At 37.6% G+C, this 20,006-nt stretch overlaps 1 protein-coding gene across 2 annotated transcripts in view; it reads right to left on the bottom strand.

The window, feature by feature from the left end:
- Positions 1–503: 503 nt before the first annotated feature.
- The window catches only part of LOC140343291 (actin-binding protein WASF3-like), a 54,123-nt gene continuing 34,620 nt past the window's right edge, over positions 504–20,006 (bottom strand). The window contains exons 5-9 of one of the 2 annotated variants that reach the window (XM_072429909.1): positions 19,819–19,936; positions 11,984–12,159; positions 11,056–11,316; positions 6,713–7,089; positions 504–5,683 (exon numbers count right to left, since the gene is read on the bottom strand). In XM_072429909.1, coding sequence (XP_072286010.1) covers positions 5,526–5,683; positions 6,713–7,089; positions 11,056–11,316; positions 11,984–12,159; positions 19,819–19,936 — 1,090 coding nt within the window. In that variant the 3' untranslated portion in view covers positions 504–5,525. The remainder of the gene's footprint in view (positions 5,684–6,712; positions 7,090–11,055; positions 11,317–11,983; positions 12,160–19,818; positions 19,937–20,006) is intronic. The other variant, XM_072429910.1, reaches the window with a different exon arrangement.

Genomic DNA, 20,006 nt, shown 5'->3' with positions numbered 1-20,006 from the left:
GGTACGGTGGGTAACATGTATTGGTAGATATGGTGGGTAACATGTATTGGTAGATACGGTGGGTAACATGTATTGGTAGGTAACATGTATTAGTAGGTATGGTGAGTAACATGTATTGGTAGATATGGTGGGTAACATGTATTGGTAGGTTTGGAGGGTAACATGTATTGGTGGGTAACATGTATTGGTAGATATGGTGGGTAACATGTATTGATGAATATGGTGGGTAACATGTATTAGTAGGTGAGGTGGGTAACATGTATTGGTAGGTATGGTTGGTAACATTTATTGGTAGGTAACATGTATTGGTAGGTATGGTGGGTAACATGTATTGGTAGATACGGTGGGTAACATGTATTGGTAGGTAACACATGTTGGTAGATATGGTGGGTAACATGTATCAGTAGGTATGGTGGGTAACATGTATTGGTAGATATGGTGGGTAACATGTATTGGTAGGTATGGTGGGTAATATGTATTGCTAGGTATGGTGAGTAAGATATGGTGGGTAACATGTATTGGTAGGTAACATGTATTGGTAGATATGGTGGGTAACATGTATTGGTAGGTAACATGTATTGGTAGATATGGTGAGTATGGTGGGTATCATGTATTGGTAGGTCACATCTATTGGTGGGTATGGTGGGTAACATGTACTGGTAGGTACGGTGGGTAATATGTATTGGTGGTACAGTGGGTAACATGTATTGGTGGGTATGGTGAGTAACATGTATTAGTAGGTAATACGGCTTGTAAGTATTGTGCTGCAGAAAATGTGATGTGGTTTAAATACACAGGGAATAGATGAATCCATAAAATCATAGTGAACGTTGTTTACTGCTTTCCTAGTCAAAATAGATATTTCAACTGAAAGAATTAACACACAGGTTAGATGAATTTATTTGCAATTTTATCAACTGTACGCATTATCTCACAAGGATTATCAACCTTTACAAGGCACTCACACTACATTCGCACATTATTTACACATTTCTCCACACATTTCTCTAGCTAAATGCACTTAGAGTCCTGAGTGAAACCTGTGTGATAACATTTATAAATAGGCTCCCTGGTGAGTTTCAATAAAATATAAATAATTTAGGGTTGTAATAAAATAAGATAATTTATGAGAACATAACAGTAAATGTCTATATTGTGAAAAGTATTACAACAGAACTGTTGTTGAAAATTTTGATATGAAATTACAAAGAAAAATAGTTAGTACTACTAGAGTATTATGTACTGAAGATTGTGTTTCTACTCTCATGCCATTTGCTAAGTGACCACAAGATGGCAGTATTCTTTACTAGGGTCTTCATATCACTAAGTAGGTAATCCTTACTCAAGCCATCCAAACCCTGGGTGCATTCCAAAATGTCTTTTCTAGAACAGCTCAGCATCTCAGTGCAATAGACGTGTTTCCTCCGCCTATATATGGCAGAAAAGATGATCAATTTTTGTGTTAAAAATCTAAGACATGAGTGCACTTCTCATGTCATTGGTGGAGGTGCCTGCCATTTAATAATTATTCCCACTGAGTATTGTTACAGCAAGTAGAAAGCACATGCAATTGTTATATGGAATTATGGCTGCTGTCAATCCCACAAATACACATTTTTATGAATAAATAGCAAATAAAAGATACATGAATCCCTTCCCTACAATGACAATTTCCAAGACAGCGAGAATTGTCAAAACTATTTATATATTTCAGGGCTACAAAATATCCTATTTTATCATATTTTGCAACAGGCAGCATTTTTTTATACACAAAGTATATAAAAATAGTGTTTATTTTGGAAAATAAATGCAGTGCAGCAGCCTGTAAAATGTTTACCTGTAATTCAGATGACCTTCCCTCCCCCCGAAGAGTGCCAAGGATTTGCACCCCATTGCTTGTCATCCCTTACCCCATATTTATGTCTAATGAGGCATGTACCAACCCTAGATCAATAGCAAATATATTATCAGTCATCATTTTGCATTATGGAGGAATCAGGATAAAATTCAGCTACTTGACATTTCAAACTCCTTAGGTTTTCTAGGAATGCATTTCTGTCTATTTCTGAAGGAATGTTTTTATCTATAGAAAAAAATAATTGCAAACTAGATAACAGGACTGTTCATAAAAAACAGATTGTCATGGAAATCATAAAAATAGTCAGTGTCTACCTGGATAAATAATAAGGATTTAGGTGATAAAAATTAACACTGCACTGCTTCTGGACCAAGATAAAGTTGACATGTCTTGTAGTAGTCACCTGTTATTTCATGGCTGCCATGCAATGCTGGGCACTGCTACGGGCTTATTCTAAGGCAGAGGAGACTTGCGCAGCACCACCCTTGGGACGGGACTTCCCTGAAACCAGCACTGCCTCCAGCAGCCAAACATCAACTTGCAGCACTGGAAAGGGATCTCAGCTGTGTTCTGTGAATGTATTATAGAATACTAATAACCAATTCTGCTATTTCTGTGTGCCAACCGATGGCGAATATGTGGCGACCAGCCATCCCTTGAGGATATGGCATATGTCACCATACTATTAACTGGACTGTTCTCTACAAACTAGCTAATCATCACCATCGAAAAGAACCTCATACGCAGCTATATAACAGGATATATGACACAAGAAAAATGGCCCTGTGTTTGAAAGACGTCTTATTGTTCCAAATAAATGAAATGAGAATTTAATGTGAATGGGAAAGTAAAAATAACTGGCAGGGAGTTTGCTATTTAAAGCTTCGCTGTATGATTAGACAACAAGATGCAAAGGGGAAATCAGGAAAGCTTTGATGTTGCAGCTGAAATATTGTTTCCTAGGAGACTGGATGAACTCCACTGTTTGAGGGAGACGAGTTATCCCATGCTGTCTTCTAAGTGCCAGAAATACAAGAAAATCAGAATTGTCTCATTACTAATAAGAGCAGAATCTGCACTGTATTATACTGAAGGATGCAGCTTCATAAACCTCATTGTATGCAATGCATATGTCATGAATTACAATAAAACATTATACCCCTCTCTCTCTCAGACATTATATATATATATATATATATATATATATATATATATCACAATCATTTAGTGCATTGGTATCACACTGTACTTATATGCAGCGCTCACACCAGTATGTATATCACAATACAGCCATTAAACTGTCATTGTGTGAATTCAGTAATGACAGTGGTTGCATTATTCAGTGTAAAGTTAAACATTACTATAGATACAGATATGCTAAATACTTACTTTGTAATAAAAATACATATCTGAAAGATTTCAAGATTTCACTTTCTCCAGTGGTTGTACCATGCATCCTAAATCTATTCTGTCACCATCAGGCATGCTGTAAACCTGTTGCAGATTTGTGTGAATCCAACTATATGTAGGAAGTTTTATTATTAGAGCGAGTTTCCGTCATAATGATACGTATTACAAAATATCCTTTGAAAGTACAACTTGACCCTCACTATCAATAGGGAGATACCACTATATACTACCGATAGAAAGACTCAGCCACCAAAAAAATGGAATGCAGAGAAATTTACATCTGATTAAAGCTATGCTTTGATAAACAGAAACATAAACATATTGACAGATTTCATATACACATTTCAATTTTGTATTTACCCATTGCCTGAAGTAGGTGAAGCAGCTGCCTTAGATGGTAACATGGAATATAGAAGTATGAAGGCTGCCATAGCTGACCTCCACAGCTGAAAATACTCACTTTCTGGCTGTCCAGATTTAGTGTCCAGCCTCCATATTTCTCTCAGTATAGTACAAGAATTACACTGGGATTACTTTTTAAATACCCAAAGAATTCCTGCGCTTTTGCAATACAGTCAGGGACCTGTCATTAGAGATATATGCAACAGGTTAACGCTGTCAGTCAGCAGGCCTTTGTGACTGATGTGGAGTTACATCTGGGAACATAATGTACTGTGTGTATGTGTGTTTGTGTGCACTGGCTTTTCCCCAACATCTGCTTCCCCAGAAAGAATATGGGGTTCGTTTTTGGGGGGCGTTTGGATACTCCTTTTATTAGGGGCTTCTGAATATCTGCCCTTTGACTCTTAGAAATGAGTACAAAGATACCTTAGTACCCCTTACTGCCACCCATGCCTTTCCTGGACACCCAGGTTTCAGGCCTGGATAAGAGTCAGGTTTTATTATTAAAACGGATCTCATGCTAATTTTTCTTTATTTTTAATATAAAAAACATCATGTACAGATTTAAGACATCTCCCAAACATGGTATTTTAAAGATTTGTGTATTTACAATGCTGCCCTTGAAGCTACACATATCCCAATATTTTTCAATAGATCCCTCAATACCAAGTCAATTTGGAAATGAAAACGTAAACAATGAAAGCCATAGTATCAGGAAAATAAACGTATCGTGGACTGAATCATTGGTATTCTAATTATCTAAAATCTGATGCAGTTTCACCCATTGCCATATAAGAAGTGTTTTTTTACAGCTAGAACTTTGATTGCCTCAACCTCCTCTGCATATTTAATAACAATACTATGTTCAGTTTCTAATTAACCTAAATTACACAAAACTTCATCAGATTTTCAGGTTAATTGGATGAACCAGGATCAGATTCAATCTGGGCTTCCTTTAGCAGTGCTCTTCTGTACTATTCTTTTGGATAACCCACAGGCTCTGGGAAACCTTTATCATATATGGAATGTTTATTTGTAAAACAATAATGTATTAGATTTTAAAACAACAGATTAAAAAACAGTTTAAACACATAAACCTAGAAGAAAATAAAACTGACCCCCAATCCTTAGAGTTTTCCTTTAAACAGAAATTTCTTTTCCTTGTCACACAGTAACAGTCCCAAAACACTGCAGAGATGTGAAATCACACCAACTAAACAATTAATTTAGTATATTAAAGCCAATTATATATTATTTTTATGTACACTGCTTAATATTGTTCCTATAAATAAAAGGGTTCTCTGTGAATTTTCTTTGGGGTTTGTCTTTTTGGAGCACGATTTATACATTTTTATATAATTCTTTTTATCACATCATCCTAGAAGGTAAACTGGAAATGTGAGAAAATCAGCTTCGGGATTTAATTTTTCCTAATATTCTACTCTCTAAGCATTACCAATACTAGAGCATATTATGTGTAAAAGGATTGAGTCTCCAATAAAGTGAGTCCAAACCTAAATTATCATATATGGTGATAAATATAAAAACATCAATAGAATGTAGAGCTCAGGTCTATGTGAGTGCAAATATGTACCACTGTGCATATCATAATTTATTAACATGGCACACAAATAAAAAGACCACATTACTTGACCATATTGAAAGATAAGTATTGACTAGTGAAGAGTTTGAATTGTGTAGGTATTGTGTAGATGTCCACAGACATAAGCAGACAGAGCTATGTGATACTGGTGGCTGAGCAGAGGGTTACACCATGTCCATTGCAGAGATCTAATGAGAATTGGCATTGACAATGTAAAAATGAAATAATTCAGTAAACAGGAATTCCAAATCCTTAATCAGACCATTCATTCTCATCCAGTTCAGAGTCATCATCTGACTCACTGTATTCGACTGCAATTCTGCGTGATAAGATGGTGGCCACATCATTTCCCACAGGCTCTTTTTTTGCTTCCTGTTCTCTCTGTTCTTGAACTTTTCGAAGTTGAATACCTGAAATGAAGCCATGATTATCAGTCCTAAATTAACAAGAGACTGCTAAGATCTATCACAACCTTATATTTCTTGCAATTAAAGTAGAAATTTTAGTAACTTTACAAGCTTGCATGAATGAGTTATGAATAAGTTACAATACAAAAAAGGTCTATTGTTAATCATTATAAAGCAGTCCTTCAGCACCAGTCAAGAGGCTTTGCCTAGAATAGGATGCCGTCATCAGTGAAAAATTGCCTGGGTAAGATGCTACCTGTAGCACCCAATAGAGAACAAATAGGGAAAGCCAAATGGCTTCAAGGTTTTCACTTCACTGAATACCTATTTTTTGGCTTTTCCTATTATTTAGTAGTCTGACTCTTTACCTTCAGTCAGGAGTAAAGTTTTCCAGTTGCTGTCAACCAACTGCTTGGCTTCACACACTGAGCCTGAATTATTTAAGTTCTCCAAGACTGGAGAAAATAGACTATCATGGGGAAACAGGGGAAAATCATGGGGATCCAGCAAATCTGAAATGGATCTGGTCCAGGACCGAAAACATTTACCTGTTTTTTTTAACAAATACACCCCAGGCTAATGTGCTAATCTATCTTCTCCAGTCTTGGACTATTTAAATCAGGCCCACTGTCTCCATATAGCTTCTGTAAAACAGTGTCAAGTGGTAAAGTCTTGGCTTAGGAAACAGAAATCCATCATAAATCTATTTTTCCATGTTTGTGTATCTTTCATTATTCTCCTCTCTATACCGCAGTATGGCTGATTCTAAAATTCTTTTATACCATTAGGCGTCCTAATTTTTGGATTGTTATGGAGGGGTTAATAAAAATGTTTTCTTGCAAAAAAAGTAACCAATAAGTAACCAAGCAACAACGCATTTAAAGCATTTCCAGAATTAGCTTTACCGTGAATAGATTTATGGCTATCAAAATTGCTCATCTCCTGTGTTCTATAAAAATCCAGTGTATAAGTAAAAAATGATACATTGCTGAGTGCTCTGTAAATGATACATTGTACAGTGCTCCCACTTACCTCTGCGAATTGCAGCCAGCAGGTCACTCCTAGCATCACTCATAGGCATGAGTGGAATCTGAGGTTTTCTTGGTTCCACAGTGACAGTGGGAGCAGAAGCAGAGTGAGCAGGAGAAGCTGTGACGGTTGGGGGGCCTGGTGGAGGTGGTGGGGGAGCAACTGGTGGTCCCAGTGACCCAGTTTGAGGAGGAGATCCTGAATATGGACAGGGTGGGGCTGGTGGTGGGGTTGGAGTATAGGAAGCAGCCGCATTGGGAGCAATAGAAGTGGGAGCAGAAATCGGACTGTCAAATGCTGTTTGTGCAGAAGGGATCACAGGAGGTGGGGGTGGGGGTGCAGGAGGCACAAAATAGTCCATAATTTGTGCCTGTTGACCACTGCAAGAAAGAAAAAATTTACATAGATTTTTTACAACTGCAGTCCAATGTACTATATAATCCTAGTCACTCTCAAAGCACATTCAAATTTAACTAATATTTCAAATAATTAAAGTGTATTTTTAGTCAAACTTTATTTTTTGGTGTTGTGAGGAGTAGGGAATGGTTTACCCTTTTCAATATTTTTCCTGTGTCACTTTAGAAATATTTCACTTTAATTCACAGTTCTTAAGAGACCGGAATCTTCTTTAAAGTGAGGGCATTTTTGTAAGATTTTCCCAAAATGTAAATTTTGCTAATTGTATACCATCTTTCATTTCTGATTACTTTTATTCAATGTGACAGTGGTCACTAAGATAAACAGAGAGGATAACCCAAAACCTTTGTCAAGAGATACACTTTTTTGTCCAACAGTAATACTACTCTGATAATGTAATGATAAAATAACAATAACAGCAATGTTAAAATGATGGTGATGAAGATGATGGTAAATTTGACCAGCATCCTAGTACTATTAATACTTTATCAAGGTGTATGACCTGCTTTAATTTTCACAAATAGAGAAAATGGTAGTTGTAGGAGACGGAAGTACTACAATCAAGTAAGAATGACACTTTATGTTTATAATCCAGTTTTGGTTAGAGACCAGTAGAGATCCTTGCAAAGTTATAGGCATACTTAACGATGCTTTGCAGTGAAGTTATCCACTGATAACTGATCCACTGGTTATCCACCTCCACTGATCTGCTCTTCTCTGTGCATCATATATATCATATATTTAGGCAATGCTGATTTCATTAGATCAGTTTATGTCTACATGCAGTTTTCTAGGCTCCCTAACGCAACAATTATTAATTATCTGTTTGTTTTACATTGTTGTGCTCAGCCTATTGTTTTCTAATCATACCTAAAATCAATATAAAAGACAGAAATAAGACACACATTGATATATTATTTTTAAATTTTGTTGATAAAGAGCTAACATATTATGCAGTGCTGTACATTAAATAGGGGTTGCCTCATTTTTTTCTCTTTACAAATAAACATTTATTACTGCAAAAGCTTTTATTCCTTTTCAAATGGCATAATTCATCTGCTTTTAACAAGGATCTTGACATCTTTGTGATCTTTGAGACAGCTCAGTGAAAGTTTGGGCAGTTATCTGATAAGGCATATGTCTGTTTTGTGAGCAGATTTACCCTTGATTTATTGAGCTCTGTAAAAAACATTTTTGGTGGTATCAATAAATAAATACATTTTCAAAGCTTCACCTGATGGCTAGTTAGAACACAACACATGATATTTAAATCTGATATTTTTTATATTTACATGCTAACAAATGGAAACATTATTTTACATTTCTATTTCTTGGGTCCTGACTTCAATAATATTATGTACACAACTATTACATACAAGCTACTGTTGGCTGTAGGTAGAAAGCAGTGGGGTGCTCTCCATGGTCCTGAACATTTCACTAGAAATAAATATGCCTACTAACCAATGGATTTACCATACAGAAAACACAAACAAAAAGCTACTTTTTTGAGTATTCTAGGAACAAAAAAAAAAATAAACAAGAATTGTCTATTAATGGTGTTAAAGATACTTCCTGTGCACCAGCTTTTGGTGAGTCACCTTGAACCCAGCATTTAGGGCTTATCTTCTCCTCTCTTCTTCCCTATTCTTCTTCCTACTTCACCTGATCTCGCACTTGGGATCTTGGGAAATCTTGGGAAAAAACTTGCCGACATCACTGCACATGCATGAGATCGACAATTGTTTCCCCTATTGATGAAAGGGCTCCTTCTGCACATGCCGTAAATGCTCAGGCATGTGCAGAAGGAGCAGCCAAGAGCTTCCCGAAATGTGTGCCGTAGGCTCTGCACTCCCATTATTCTTGATCGCCTAGGTCAGTGGTCCCCAACCTTTTGGAGCTTGCAGACCACAAAATGCATGGACTCCGGACCGATCATGTGCGGGGAGCAGTGTGTCACTCAAAGGGGAAGAAACTTCCCCCAGAGTGATGTCCTACTTTAAATAAAAAGGTTGTTCACCATTTTATGTAAAATGAACATTCTGAGTTTAGGTACGCTTTAAAGTTGGGTTTTACCCACGCAGGGCAAATCTACAGGTTTACACTAATGCATCCCTCCCTAGTAGAACATACTACTCTTTTGTTTGCTCTGCTCTATTCAACTGCCATGTGTGCTACTTTCTCCTCCTCTTAGATCGTAAGCTTTTCTGGGCAGGGTCCCTGCCTCCTCCTGTGTCTGTATCTGCTTATCATTTTCTACCCCTATATAATGTACAGTGCTGCGTAATATGTTGGTGCTTTATATAAATACTGTTTATTAATAATAACATAATTTGTAAAAGCTACAAGCCTAATAAAGGCTACTGACTTATCTAACAGTGCCAGTTACACAAGAAAGTGAACATAACATTTTGAATAGCAAAGAAAAGCAGTATGGGTTGCTAAGGGGGGAAAATTAAAGCAATCCATGTTCCATCAAACTGCTGGTACAATGTTTTTTTTAAAGCAAATTAGCATTTATTAGATCAGTTGCAGTATTTTTAGGCACACTAATTCCTTTTAAATACATGTCTGCTAAAAACAAATCTTTATCTTTGGAGAGCAATGATGCCACCACTTGCACCTGGAGTGGGGTCACTCTTACAATATTCACTTGACATGTTTTTTATTCGAATGGCGTGACTCATATTTGTAGTGCTCTGAGTCTGCTGGATAACAAAAGAGGTCAAAAACAGAAAGCTGCCATTATAAAACAGAGTGCGTCATTTCCATGTTCTTTCCTCTAGGGAGTGTATATAAACTACTAAAAGAATATTTTCAGAGATAAAAAGACAAACTTGGACGAAAAGAAAATACTTCTACAAAAGAGCTCTATTGTACAAAGCCAGGGTAGGGTTTGGCCTAGGTCATCAGAGGTACCAAGGCCAGCACTCCAACTTTTCCTTTGTTAAATATTATAAGGGTGGCTACCACCCTGCCTTCAAATCTTGCTAGTTTCGCTTAATTGCTGTTCCTGCATAGTTTCTGCTTTTATTTTTAGTTAGTGCGCTGTGTACTTATAAATGTCTCTCCCTGGATCTGCACACTTACTCTTCTATTCAATCTTAAGTGTACCGAATAACATGTTTTATGTGGCACTAACGTTAAACAGTGGCCTGGAGTAAATTAAGGAACACAAGCCTAGATCTAAGGGGGCAAGCGGAAAGTATAACATTGGCTGTAATCTTAGAGCTTTCATTTTCTTTACACTACTTGAATCCCCATCTGTACAATGTGATTTGCAGAGAAAGAGAATATAAAAGCCTGTGTATTATTCAAATTATAGATATCCTTTAAGTCTGATTTAACACTCAATCAGAACACCAGTAACACCCAACATTGACTACTTCTTCTTTACACCTAAAGAAAATCTGTCACAAAGTACATTACCTCTTTTAACAGTCTCCAGTGAAAGAGGACATTCCCTTAACATACAGGCCACATAGAAGCTACCGGCATAAAAATTCTTTTGTAGTGAGGTCACTGTCCTGGATTTGGTTTGCAGTCTGGGATTAAGGGAATGGAAGCTTTCAGTAGAGGAATCACACATGCATTTAATTCTTGGACTGGAAATCCAAAATAGCCCAGCGTACAATGTCTGTATTAGCTCATTAGCATTAGCTCATGACGATGCTGCAATGAGTTTTCCTTAATTGTTGTGTTCAGTCTGAGCAACTAGACTCTAGGCAGAGCTAGTTTTGTGTACAGCAGAGTAGAGAAGAATAGAGATCAATTAGATAGAGCCCATTTAGTCCATTGGAGATATATAGAACCCCTAGTAAAAACTACAAGAAATTTTATAGAACTGGACACTCACCACATCCATGGTTGCTTTAGAATTTAGAGAGGTAGCTATACCTCTTTTCATCCATTACTTCTTTAGATTGATTTACCTGTAATCCTTCAGGACTTGGGGGCGAGGGCCATTAAGAATGGCCTCTGGTGGCTGTGAGACATGAGCCTGTTGGGCTCTGTTTAGACTGTTCTGTCGACTACCCGGAGCAGAGGAACGGTATCCATGTTCTTGTGCTTGATTGGCCATCAGGATAATTTCCTTGTTTTCTGGGGTCAGGTGAGGGACAGCTGCAAGGATTTGCTGAGTAGGATGATTGGGGCTGGCTGGATATGAGTGATCAAGATCTGAAGCGTATGACCTGCGGTTGTTAAAATAAAAGTATTTTAGGTGATCATCATCACAATCATTATTAAAATGATGTGCAGACATCCCACCAAAGATGAAAGGGGTGTGATTATTTTTCTAGTTTCTAAAACATAAATTCATAAAACTAGCTTCACAGAATATACTGTTTAAACTCTTTTTTGGTAAATATGCTTTGTTATTACAAAACAAAATATCTGCATTTGTAAAACATATTTAAAAACTCTGTCAATTTAATTCCATATAAACCAGTAAAAAATGCATATAATAAACCTGTAATGTCCTTCTGAAAGAACATTATGGGGCTTGCTTAATATCCAAACACAGAGCAATGATTTTTACCAATCTTTGAATTTGGTAATGATTACAAATATTAACCAAATGTTTATCAATTTAGAGCCTTACCCTTCTCAAATAAAAGGGAATCAATATCGGGGAAAATTTTTCAGGCAAATTAGGCAATCTTTTTTTTTTTTTTGCAACAGCAAAGCTGATGCTCCAAATTTAGCAATGAATAGTACACATAACACTGCTCTGAGCTGTAGCCTGCTATTAATTATGCCCATATTTTATACATACACTATGCATTTTCATTTATGTAAATTAAATCTGTTTCCCACTTAGTATAGTATAGATGGCATGATACTGTGCATGGAACCTGCCTATTGTCAGGGGAAAGTGATCCCTCGGATGAAGTCACATGATATGGAGATGGTGAGAACCTGTTATCTGGTCTGAACTCCTTATCATATGCCATCATGTTCCATTCTAGCCTTCGGTTCCGAGCTTTCCGAACCTTCTTAACCTCCCGGGTCGGATCTTCCACCTGCCTTTGTTCCTGTAAAAAAAAAAAAAAAATAGCATAAACGGTAAGCATAAAGCATCTAATTTAGAAGTATTTCACACTCTCATAAAAACCCTGGCCATCCTCGGGCCCCGAAGCTAGATTTTTGTGGATATATAACCCCCCCCCACAGCTGTTCAATGGAGATGGTTATATTATTTTCAATCCCATGCTTCACAGTTGGTATAAGGTTTTTCTCCTGTCTGTGCCAATGATGTCTACTTTTACTGCCAAACAACTCATCAGTCCAGGGCTCATTGTTCCAGAAAGCTAGTCTGTAGACCCCAGTTCTTGCAGACCTTCTCTAACATCAAATGAACAGCTATAGTGCTAAAATTGCTGGGCCAGCCAGTCTAGTGAATTAATAGGTGTTTTTCTGGAAATTTGTACCACTTGTATTGGAATGATTGATTTAAAAAATGGAAATATTTTTAGATCTATTGCCAAACTTTTATAGGTTTTTTGAAATTATGCTCTGGAGGCCTTAGAGAATTGTTTTTGATTTTGGTATAATAGCACAACGTACATCAAAGGCAAAGCGAAAACCAAGCCTCCTAATATCTAAGGTTTAAGTAAAACAAGTTCTACCGAGTATCATTCGAAGATTATTGTAATCAAAGGCATATAATTTGGAACACCTACTTATATTTACAGGGTGTAAGGAACTTACCCGTCCTGTGAGCCCGCGCCGTCCCTGGGGATCCCACCTGCAGAGGGAGACGTCGCTGTAGCAGGCAGCATGGCCGAGGCTGCTCGCAGCTTGTCTCTCTCTGCAGGCGGAGGGATCCGTTCTAGCCGAACTACTGTTCGGCCAGGCGGCATCCCCTGCATCTCTATGGACGTGATTACTGAAAGTCCTGTTCTCAGCACTCCTGTGGAGGTGCAAAGTAGGGCACGTCCCAGGGGCGCTGTGGGAAGAGGTGCCCGCGCTACCACGCATGCCTCTTGTACCCCCCGAAGGCATAGCACTCAGCTGCCTCGCCCGGGGGCATGACATAGTTAGTTTGAATTCCCTGCGGCCAATCAGGGGATTCAGTTACCCTCCTATCAAATGGCGCCAGGTGGCGCAAGGTCATTGGTCACTCTGGTGAAATTAAGGAGAACCTGTCCCGAACACCATTGCCCGCTTGGGTGCGTTCTTTGTGTTGGTTTATGTTATTCTAGTTTGTCATTACCATAGCGACCTGGTCTGAAACCTGATTCTGCCTGAACTCTGCCTGCCCTGACCTCGGATTGTTTGTGACCACTTTTGCCCGCTGCCTGCCCTGACCTTGGATTGTTCCTGACCTGCCTTTGCCTTACCCTACTGTACTACGCTTATCAGACTTATTATCTGTAAATAATCCTTGTCTTGTTTTATGACGATAATAAAACTTGATAAAAGGATTCTTGGAGTTGGCTGTGGTTTGTGTGCCCAGGCGCATTACACAGGGATTTTGAGTGGTAAATAATGCACAAATCTACATGACAAATCAGAGTGACAAATCTGAGGGACTGAATACATCATGTCACATTTATGTGTCATTTGTATGTTACCTTTATCTATAGGCAACGTTTTGAAATAAAATCTAATGTATGCAAGATATGTTTAAAAAGTCAACAAAATCAATATACCTTAATTACATTTTCATATGACTTTACAATCATTAAAATAGGAAGCAAAGAGGTATTTAACCCAATGTCATTAATGCTACATCTTTATTTCACTGTTTCAGTTCACAGCATCCAGTTGGTTTAGAGAAGGTTTGTAGGGTCTATAATTCACTTCTCCCACCCCTTTTCTTAAGGCTGATGTTGGGAACAAGATAATATTTAGGTACACTTTGCTAGTTCCTGGTTGGATCCCCTTTTGTCTTCAGGACAGCCTTTATTCTTCATTGAACAGATTCAGCAAGGTGCTGGAAACATTTCTTAGGGACCTAGGTCCATATTGACTTAATAGCATTATGCAGTTACTTTAGATTTTAGTTCCTGGCTGCATGTCCTTGATTTGCATATTCCATTCCATGACATGGCAAAAGTGAACTATCATTTAGACCATTCTCAGTAAAATGAAAGTGAAAATCCCAGCAGATCAGCAGTTTCTGAAAAACACCAATGCAAACACCAGCACAACAGAACAGCCGAGCTACAACAACCATGCCAAATTCAAAGTAACGTAAATCACATTTCTTTCCCATTTTGATGTTCAGTTTAAAGTTCAGCAGGATGTTTACATGCCTAAATGCATTCAGTTGCTGCCATGTGATTGGCTGATTAGATATTTGCATTACCAAGCAGTTGAATATTATTATTATATATATTACACAGCTCACAAAAAAGTTATTTTTTTCACTTGCCAAGGATTTTTCAATATATTTAGTGTATTTCAGGTCTGCTGAATCCAGAAATGACATCAGTTTCATTGAATTGGCTCTAGTTCTTGTGATGAAGGAATCAGAACAGATGATTTTACCAACAACAAATGTTAACACAGCATATTATTATCAATCTTTATTTACACAGATATTTTTCATTTTAAATAATAAATGTAGTATTATTATCATGAAACCTTCATGTACCTTCTTTTTATTTATACATTTTCTTTTTTTGTACAGAATAATGAGTTCTTAAAGAAGAAGTTGTTTAAATTACCCTATTGTATTTTGCTACATGTGTGGTGAATATTCTCAGTAAAATCAGAGAAGAAAGATTACATAATTTGTGTAACAAGCATATTTTGCATAACTTGTTATTACATGGGGGATCAAGATAAGTATTGGGCTCCCCATATGGTAAGCAAAACGTGTGTAGAGTGTCTACGTTAGTGGAAAAATGGAAAACTGAAAAGATTGAAAATTGGTGTACCTATGGTATGACGAGAGCTCAAAACTCATCATAATGATTGTTATTTTTGTGCTGTGAATGTAAAAGGTTTCAATTGTTACAAGAAAAACAAGTGGGAGTACCCGGATTTGGAATCAGCAAGACGACCTGTGCCGCATGGTGCTGATGTTCCCATACCAGTGTTCAGTACACTCCCTGATATTCCTGTATCTGACATGGAGGATATACAGGGTTTGAAGTGTAATCCAGGAGTTAGCAGTGGAAGAGAATATGAAGGAAGTGTTTCATCAAACCAGCAGTTCTCCCAAGAAGAGCTCAACCATTTATAAACGTGACCCAAGTCTGTCAAAACAAGCATCTGAACTTTTAGCATCCAGGCTAAAAGAAAAGAACTGTCTGAGACCGGAAGTTAAAATAATGATTTATAGGACAGGAGAGGTGACCTTCTTACCATATTTCAGTGAAGATGGAGACTTTGTGTACTGTTGTAACATCCCTGGACTACTAGCCCATATGGGAGTAACAGAATACCGAGCAGAAGACTGGCGGCTTTTCATACAGTTCCACTCAAAGTTTGAAATCTGTTTTAATGCATGATGACTACTGCTATGCATCAATTCCAATTGGTCAATCAACAGAACTTAAAGAAGAGTATGAAAATATCCAAATAGTCTTACAAAAGCTTTGCTATCATGAACATCAATGGTCCATATGCGTTGATTTAAAAATGGTGAACTTCCTACAGCAAATTGGATACACAAAGTTCCCATGTTTTATCTGCTTGTGGGATAGTGGAGCAATGCTGGATCACTAGAAAAAAGAGATATGGCCTTCAAGGGAAAACTTAAAAAAGGTGCAGCGAACATCATTAATGAACCAATGGTTGACAAAAGAAAAAATCATTCTCCCTCCACTACACATAAAGTTGAGATTAATTAAGCAATTTGTTAGAGCTCTGAACAATACGATGATTGCTTCAAATACATTTGTAGATTCTTCACTGGATTGAGTACTGAAAAATTAAAAGCATGAATCTTTGATGGACCCCAGATTCGGAAACTGATAAATGATTCAAATTTCACAAGTTACATGACTGATACTGAAGCTTCTGCCTGGCACAGCTATATCATGGTTGTCAAGAACTTCTTGGGTAACCATAAAGCACAAAATTATGAAGAACTGGTATAAAACTTGCTCTTAAACTTTAAACATTTGTGTGCTATTATGAGCATAAAGGTTCCATCAGGATATAAAGGTGATGGAGGAAAGGTATCAGGGCAGATGGGATAGACACATGATGGCAGACTACTGCTGGAGCCTTTCCATGTGATTGTTCTGATCATCAGAATAAATAGAAATCATTCAAAAAGAGTTTTTCACTGACTTCTTTGTGATTAGTTCTGTAAATATACTGAATATAGAATATATTGACATTAAGTATTTCAAAAATGTAATTTTGTATATGTAGGCAAATCTTGTTTAATTTTGCCTAATTTTCATGTTTCCTTAGTTTTCTATGAAGTTATTATTGAGATCATTATTTCAAAAACTAGAGCCAATTTAGCAAAACCAATACCATATTTGGAATCTGTGCATCAAACCTAACCTAAAATGACTTTAATCTGTTTGGCAAGAAAATGTTTGTTGATCAGTGTTATTTTTCAATACTTTTATTTACCCGTGTTAGAAATCTGGATGTTTCATTGTTATAACCAATAAACAGCAAAAACTGTTGCCTTTAGCTAAAAATGACACAATATTCCCTCATCATGGTTAAACCTACTTCTTGCACTGAGATGGTAAGGTTAAACACAGTGTCTTGCTGGGACAGAATTAAAATTACAATAGCATCGCGTGACATCTCAGGGTGACAAGATGGCAACACATCACAACATATAATCATCAATGAAAGGCATACTGCAGTTACTGTCATAAAGTGTTGCCATTTTTCATTCTGTGCTATTTGGAGGCAGAAAGTCCGAGGGCTAAATGAATGCTATGTAGATTGCAGCATATACTGGAAGCATGTGCATACAAAGCTTATAGAAAAAAATGTAACCTTTTTGAACCCATGGTACATTTATTTTGAGTGTCATTCACAGATCTATATACAGACATAACATATTATTCAGACTGGATCATAACAAGAAAATGCGTACAATATCATAACAAAAAAGTAAAAACAAAAACTTTTGCTGTAACACTTACCTTCAAACCTGAACTCCAGTCCTATCAGCTATTAAACCTATTAAACTGCTTTTTCTCTTGATAAGAATCCAGTAACTTTTATGTCTGTGCACACTGTGAGCTTCTGACATTGTGCTATAGAAGATGAATATTCTTTAGCAGCTCCTTCAGCATTATTCCGTCCCCTCATCCTAAACCAGGCTGTCAGCGGCCTGTGCCTTTTGTTAACAGGACTACAGCCCTGTCAATCACAGCATCCTTATGTAGAATGTGGGTGTAACTCAGGCTAGGGCTATCATGGACCCACCACACCTTGTGTGTGACAAATATACAAAGCAAAGCAACGACATGTGTACAAGATTTAGAATATAGAACAATAATGGTGCATTGGCCCTAATTTATTAAAGCTCCCCAAGGCTGGAGAGAATACACTTTCATCAGTGAAGCTGGGTGATCCAGCAAACCAGGAATGGATCTGGTCCAGGATTAAAAACATTTGCTAACAAATAGGTTTGCTGGATCACCCAGCTTCACTGATAAAAGTGTAACCTCTCCAGCCTTGGGGAGATTTAATAAATCAGGGCCCATTGTGTCTGTCTTTCTTTTACAACCTGCTCTGCAAAACTAACACTACCTCTGTATGGCCCTGTTAGTGTTCTTGTATGCAGTGCAATATACAAAAGTATAGTGTTTTTCAGTATTTGTCCCCTTTGCCAGTAAAAAAGGCATTTCAGCACAGTTTTTTTCTTTTTTATTTGGAACAAAAAAAGATTGAGAATTAGACGTGGCACAATGTTTGACCATAAAACTCAGGGGGTGTTGGGAGTACCTAGTATCCTGAAATATTACCAGACGGCTCAAATTACCCCGATAACCTCCCCTTCTGCTGGCCATAGAGCACCGTCCTGGGTATCTCTGGAAGCCGCCCTAATATCCCCAATAGCAGTGAGTTCACTCCCAAGGCTTCCCCTGAAGTTGCATCCATCCTTTATAAGTGTCCATTAGGTATAAGGTATTTGGCAGGTCTCATGTCCCCACATTTACCACTTCTCCCAGTGCAGCGAAACCCACTTTTTAAGCCAGGCCTAGATTCACCTGATGCCTTTAATTGGTGGCTTTCCCTTAAGTATGGGACGGTTTACTCCCTTTTGGGGAGGCTCTCCATTATTAGCTGGGAGGAAATTAGTGAGACCCACCGGGCACTGAATAGTAAATTGTTTCGCTATATCCAGTTAAAGGCATTGGATAAAGTATTTGATATCCGGGGTGAATCTCTCGAATAGGCTGACATCCTTTGAGCATATCTGTATGAGAACGCCCCTCTGTCCGAAGCTTATTTCCATAGTCTATTCTCAACTGTCCAAGATTTCTCAAGCTTCCACACATTTATACAAAATACAATGGGAAAGGGACCTAGAACAGATGAAGAATGGTTCCGCACATGAGGGGGAATAGCAACCTGCTCCATGAATATCCTTCCCTTACAGTCCGCCTTCCAGGTGATGAAGAGATGGTATATGGTACCTTCCAAAATGAAGTATATCTCCCCATCAGTGTCTCAATTATGTTTCAGGGGATGTCAGGACCTAGGCACAGACTACCATATCTGGTGGACATGTACCTCTGCTATCAGATTTTGGGGGGGAGTTTTTCATATACTGGGTGCGGTTATTTCCAAACCAATTAGCAGGGACCCCTGGGTAGCATTGCTAGGATTTCAACCGCATGGATTAACCAAGGATCAATTTAAACTGTGTCTCTATATTCTGATTGCTGCTAAACAAACCAGCGAAACACTGGAAAACCCACGCATTACCGTTCTCTGAGGTTTCAAAGCGGGTTGACAATACATTTCTTAACAAAATTATATATAACAAAAAAATTTCCAGTATCCTGACTGACTCCCATGAAAAATTTAGAACTGTATGGGAACCTTGGCAGCACTATTATTTGCCGAATGTGGGTCCTGGCTAACTAATTTTGTCTTTTGTTTATATGAGTGTTGCTGAAATCAGCCCCTCTTGTCTCAGGTTTTTTATGATTATTTAACATAGAACATGCTGTCTTATCTTTTCATTCATACCCCTCTCTCCCCTAAATATCTCTTGTATTCCCCCTTGCCTTGTCCTCTCTTTTTTTCTTCATTGTAACTGTTTTGTCATGAATACAGGTGTCATCCCTCTCTGTGTTGTTTTTTTTTATTTGTGCAACTGATTATTGCACTTGTTATCTATGTGGACATGACATTTTTTACTGTATGTTATTTTCATTTGTTCTTGTTATAAAAAACTTGTTAAAATTAATAAAAAACTATTGAAACCAAAAGTATAGCATTTGCAGCAGTTATTTTGTTCTGATAGCTGAACTAACAAACTAACAAAAAGTAATAAAGTAACAAAAAGCTAAATATGAGTTTTCTGATCATTGCACATTTTTACATTTTGCACACTTTATTCCATATAACTGTGTATGAAGCATAACTGCTACACTCCACCTTTTCTGTTTTGTGCTTACACAATAGGGGTGAATTCAGTGAAAAATGTAAGCCTAACATAATAATACATAACGAGTCTCTACATTTGAATGTGTAATAAAACACTCTGCACAGAAAGTGCAGAAAACAGATCTTGGTGCAGTTACCTTCTGCCTTCTCTTCTCCTTTCTTTTGTCCTCAGTAGCTTGTAACATCTTCTCCTTCCACAAGTTGAAGAAGTATGAAGGATCAGTGTAAAACCGGAGGCCATCTTTTTTGTCATCCCTATAAGGGCAGAAGGAATTCATATGAGAAGGCACAAGCGATATTTAGTGGATTTATATACTAAATACTG

Source organism: Pyxicephalus adspersus, chromosome Z, assembly GCF_032062135.1.
Source record: "Pyxicephalus adspersus chromosome Z, UCB_Pads_2.0, whole genome shotgun sequence".
NCBI classification, from domain to species: domain Eukaryota; kingdom Metazoa; phylum Chordata; class Amphibia; order Anura; family Pyxicephalidae; genus Pyxicephalus; species Pyxicephalus adspersus.
Note: the sequence above shows the minus strand (reverse complement) of the source record. Positions and strands in the feature narration are given on the sequence as shown.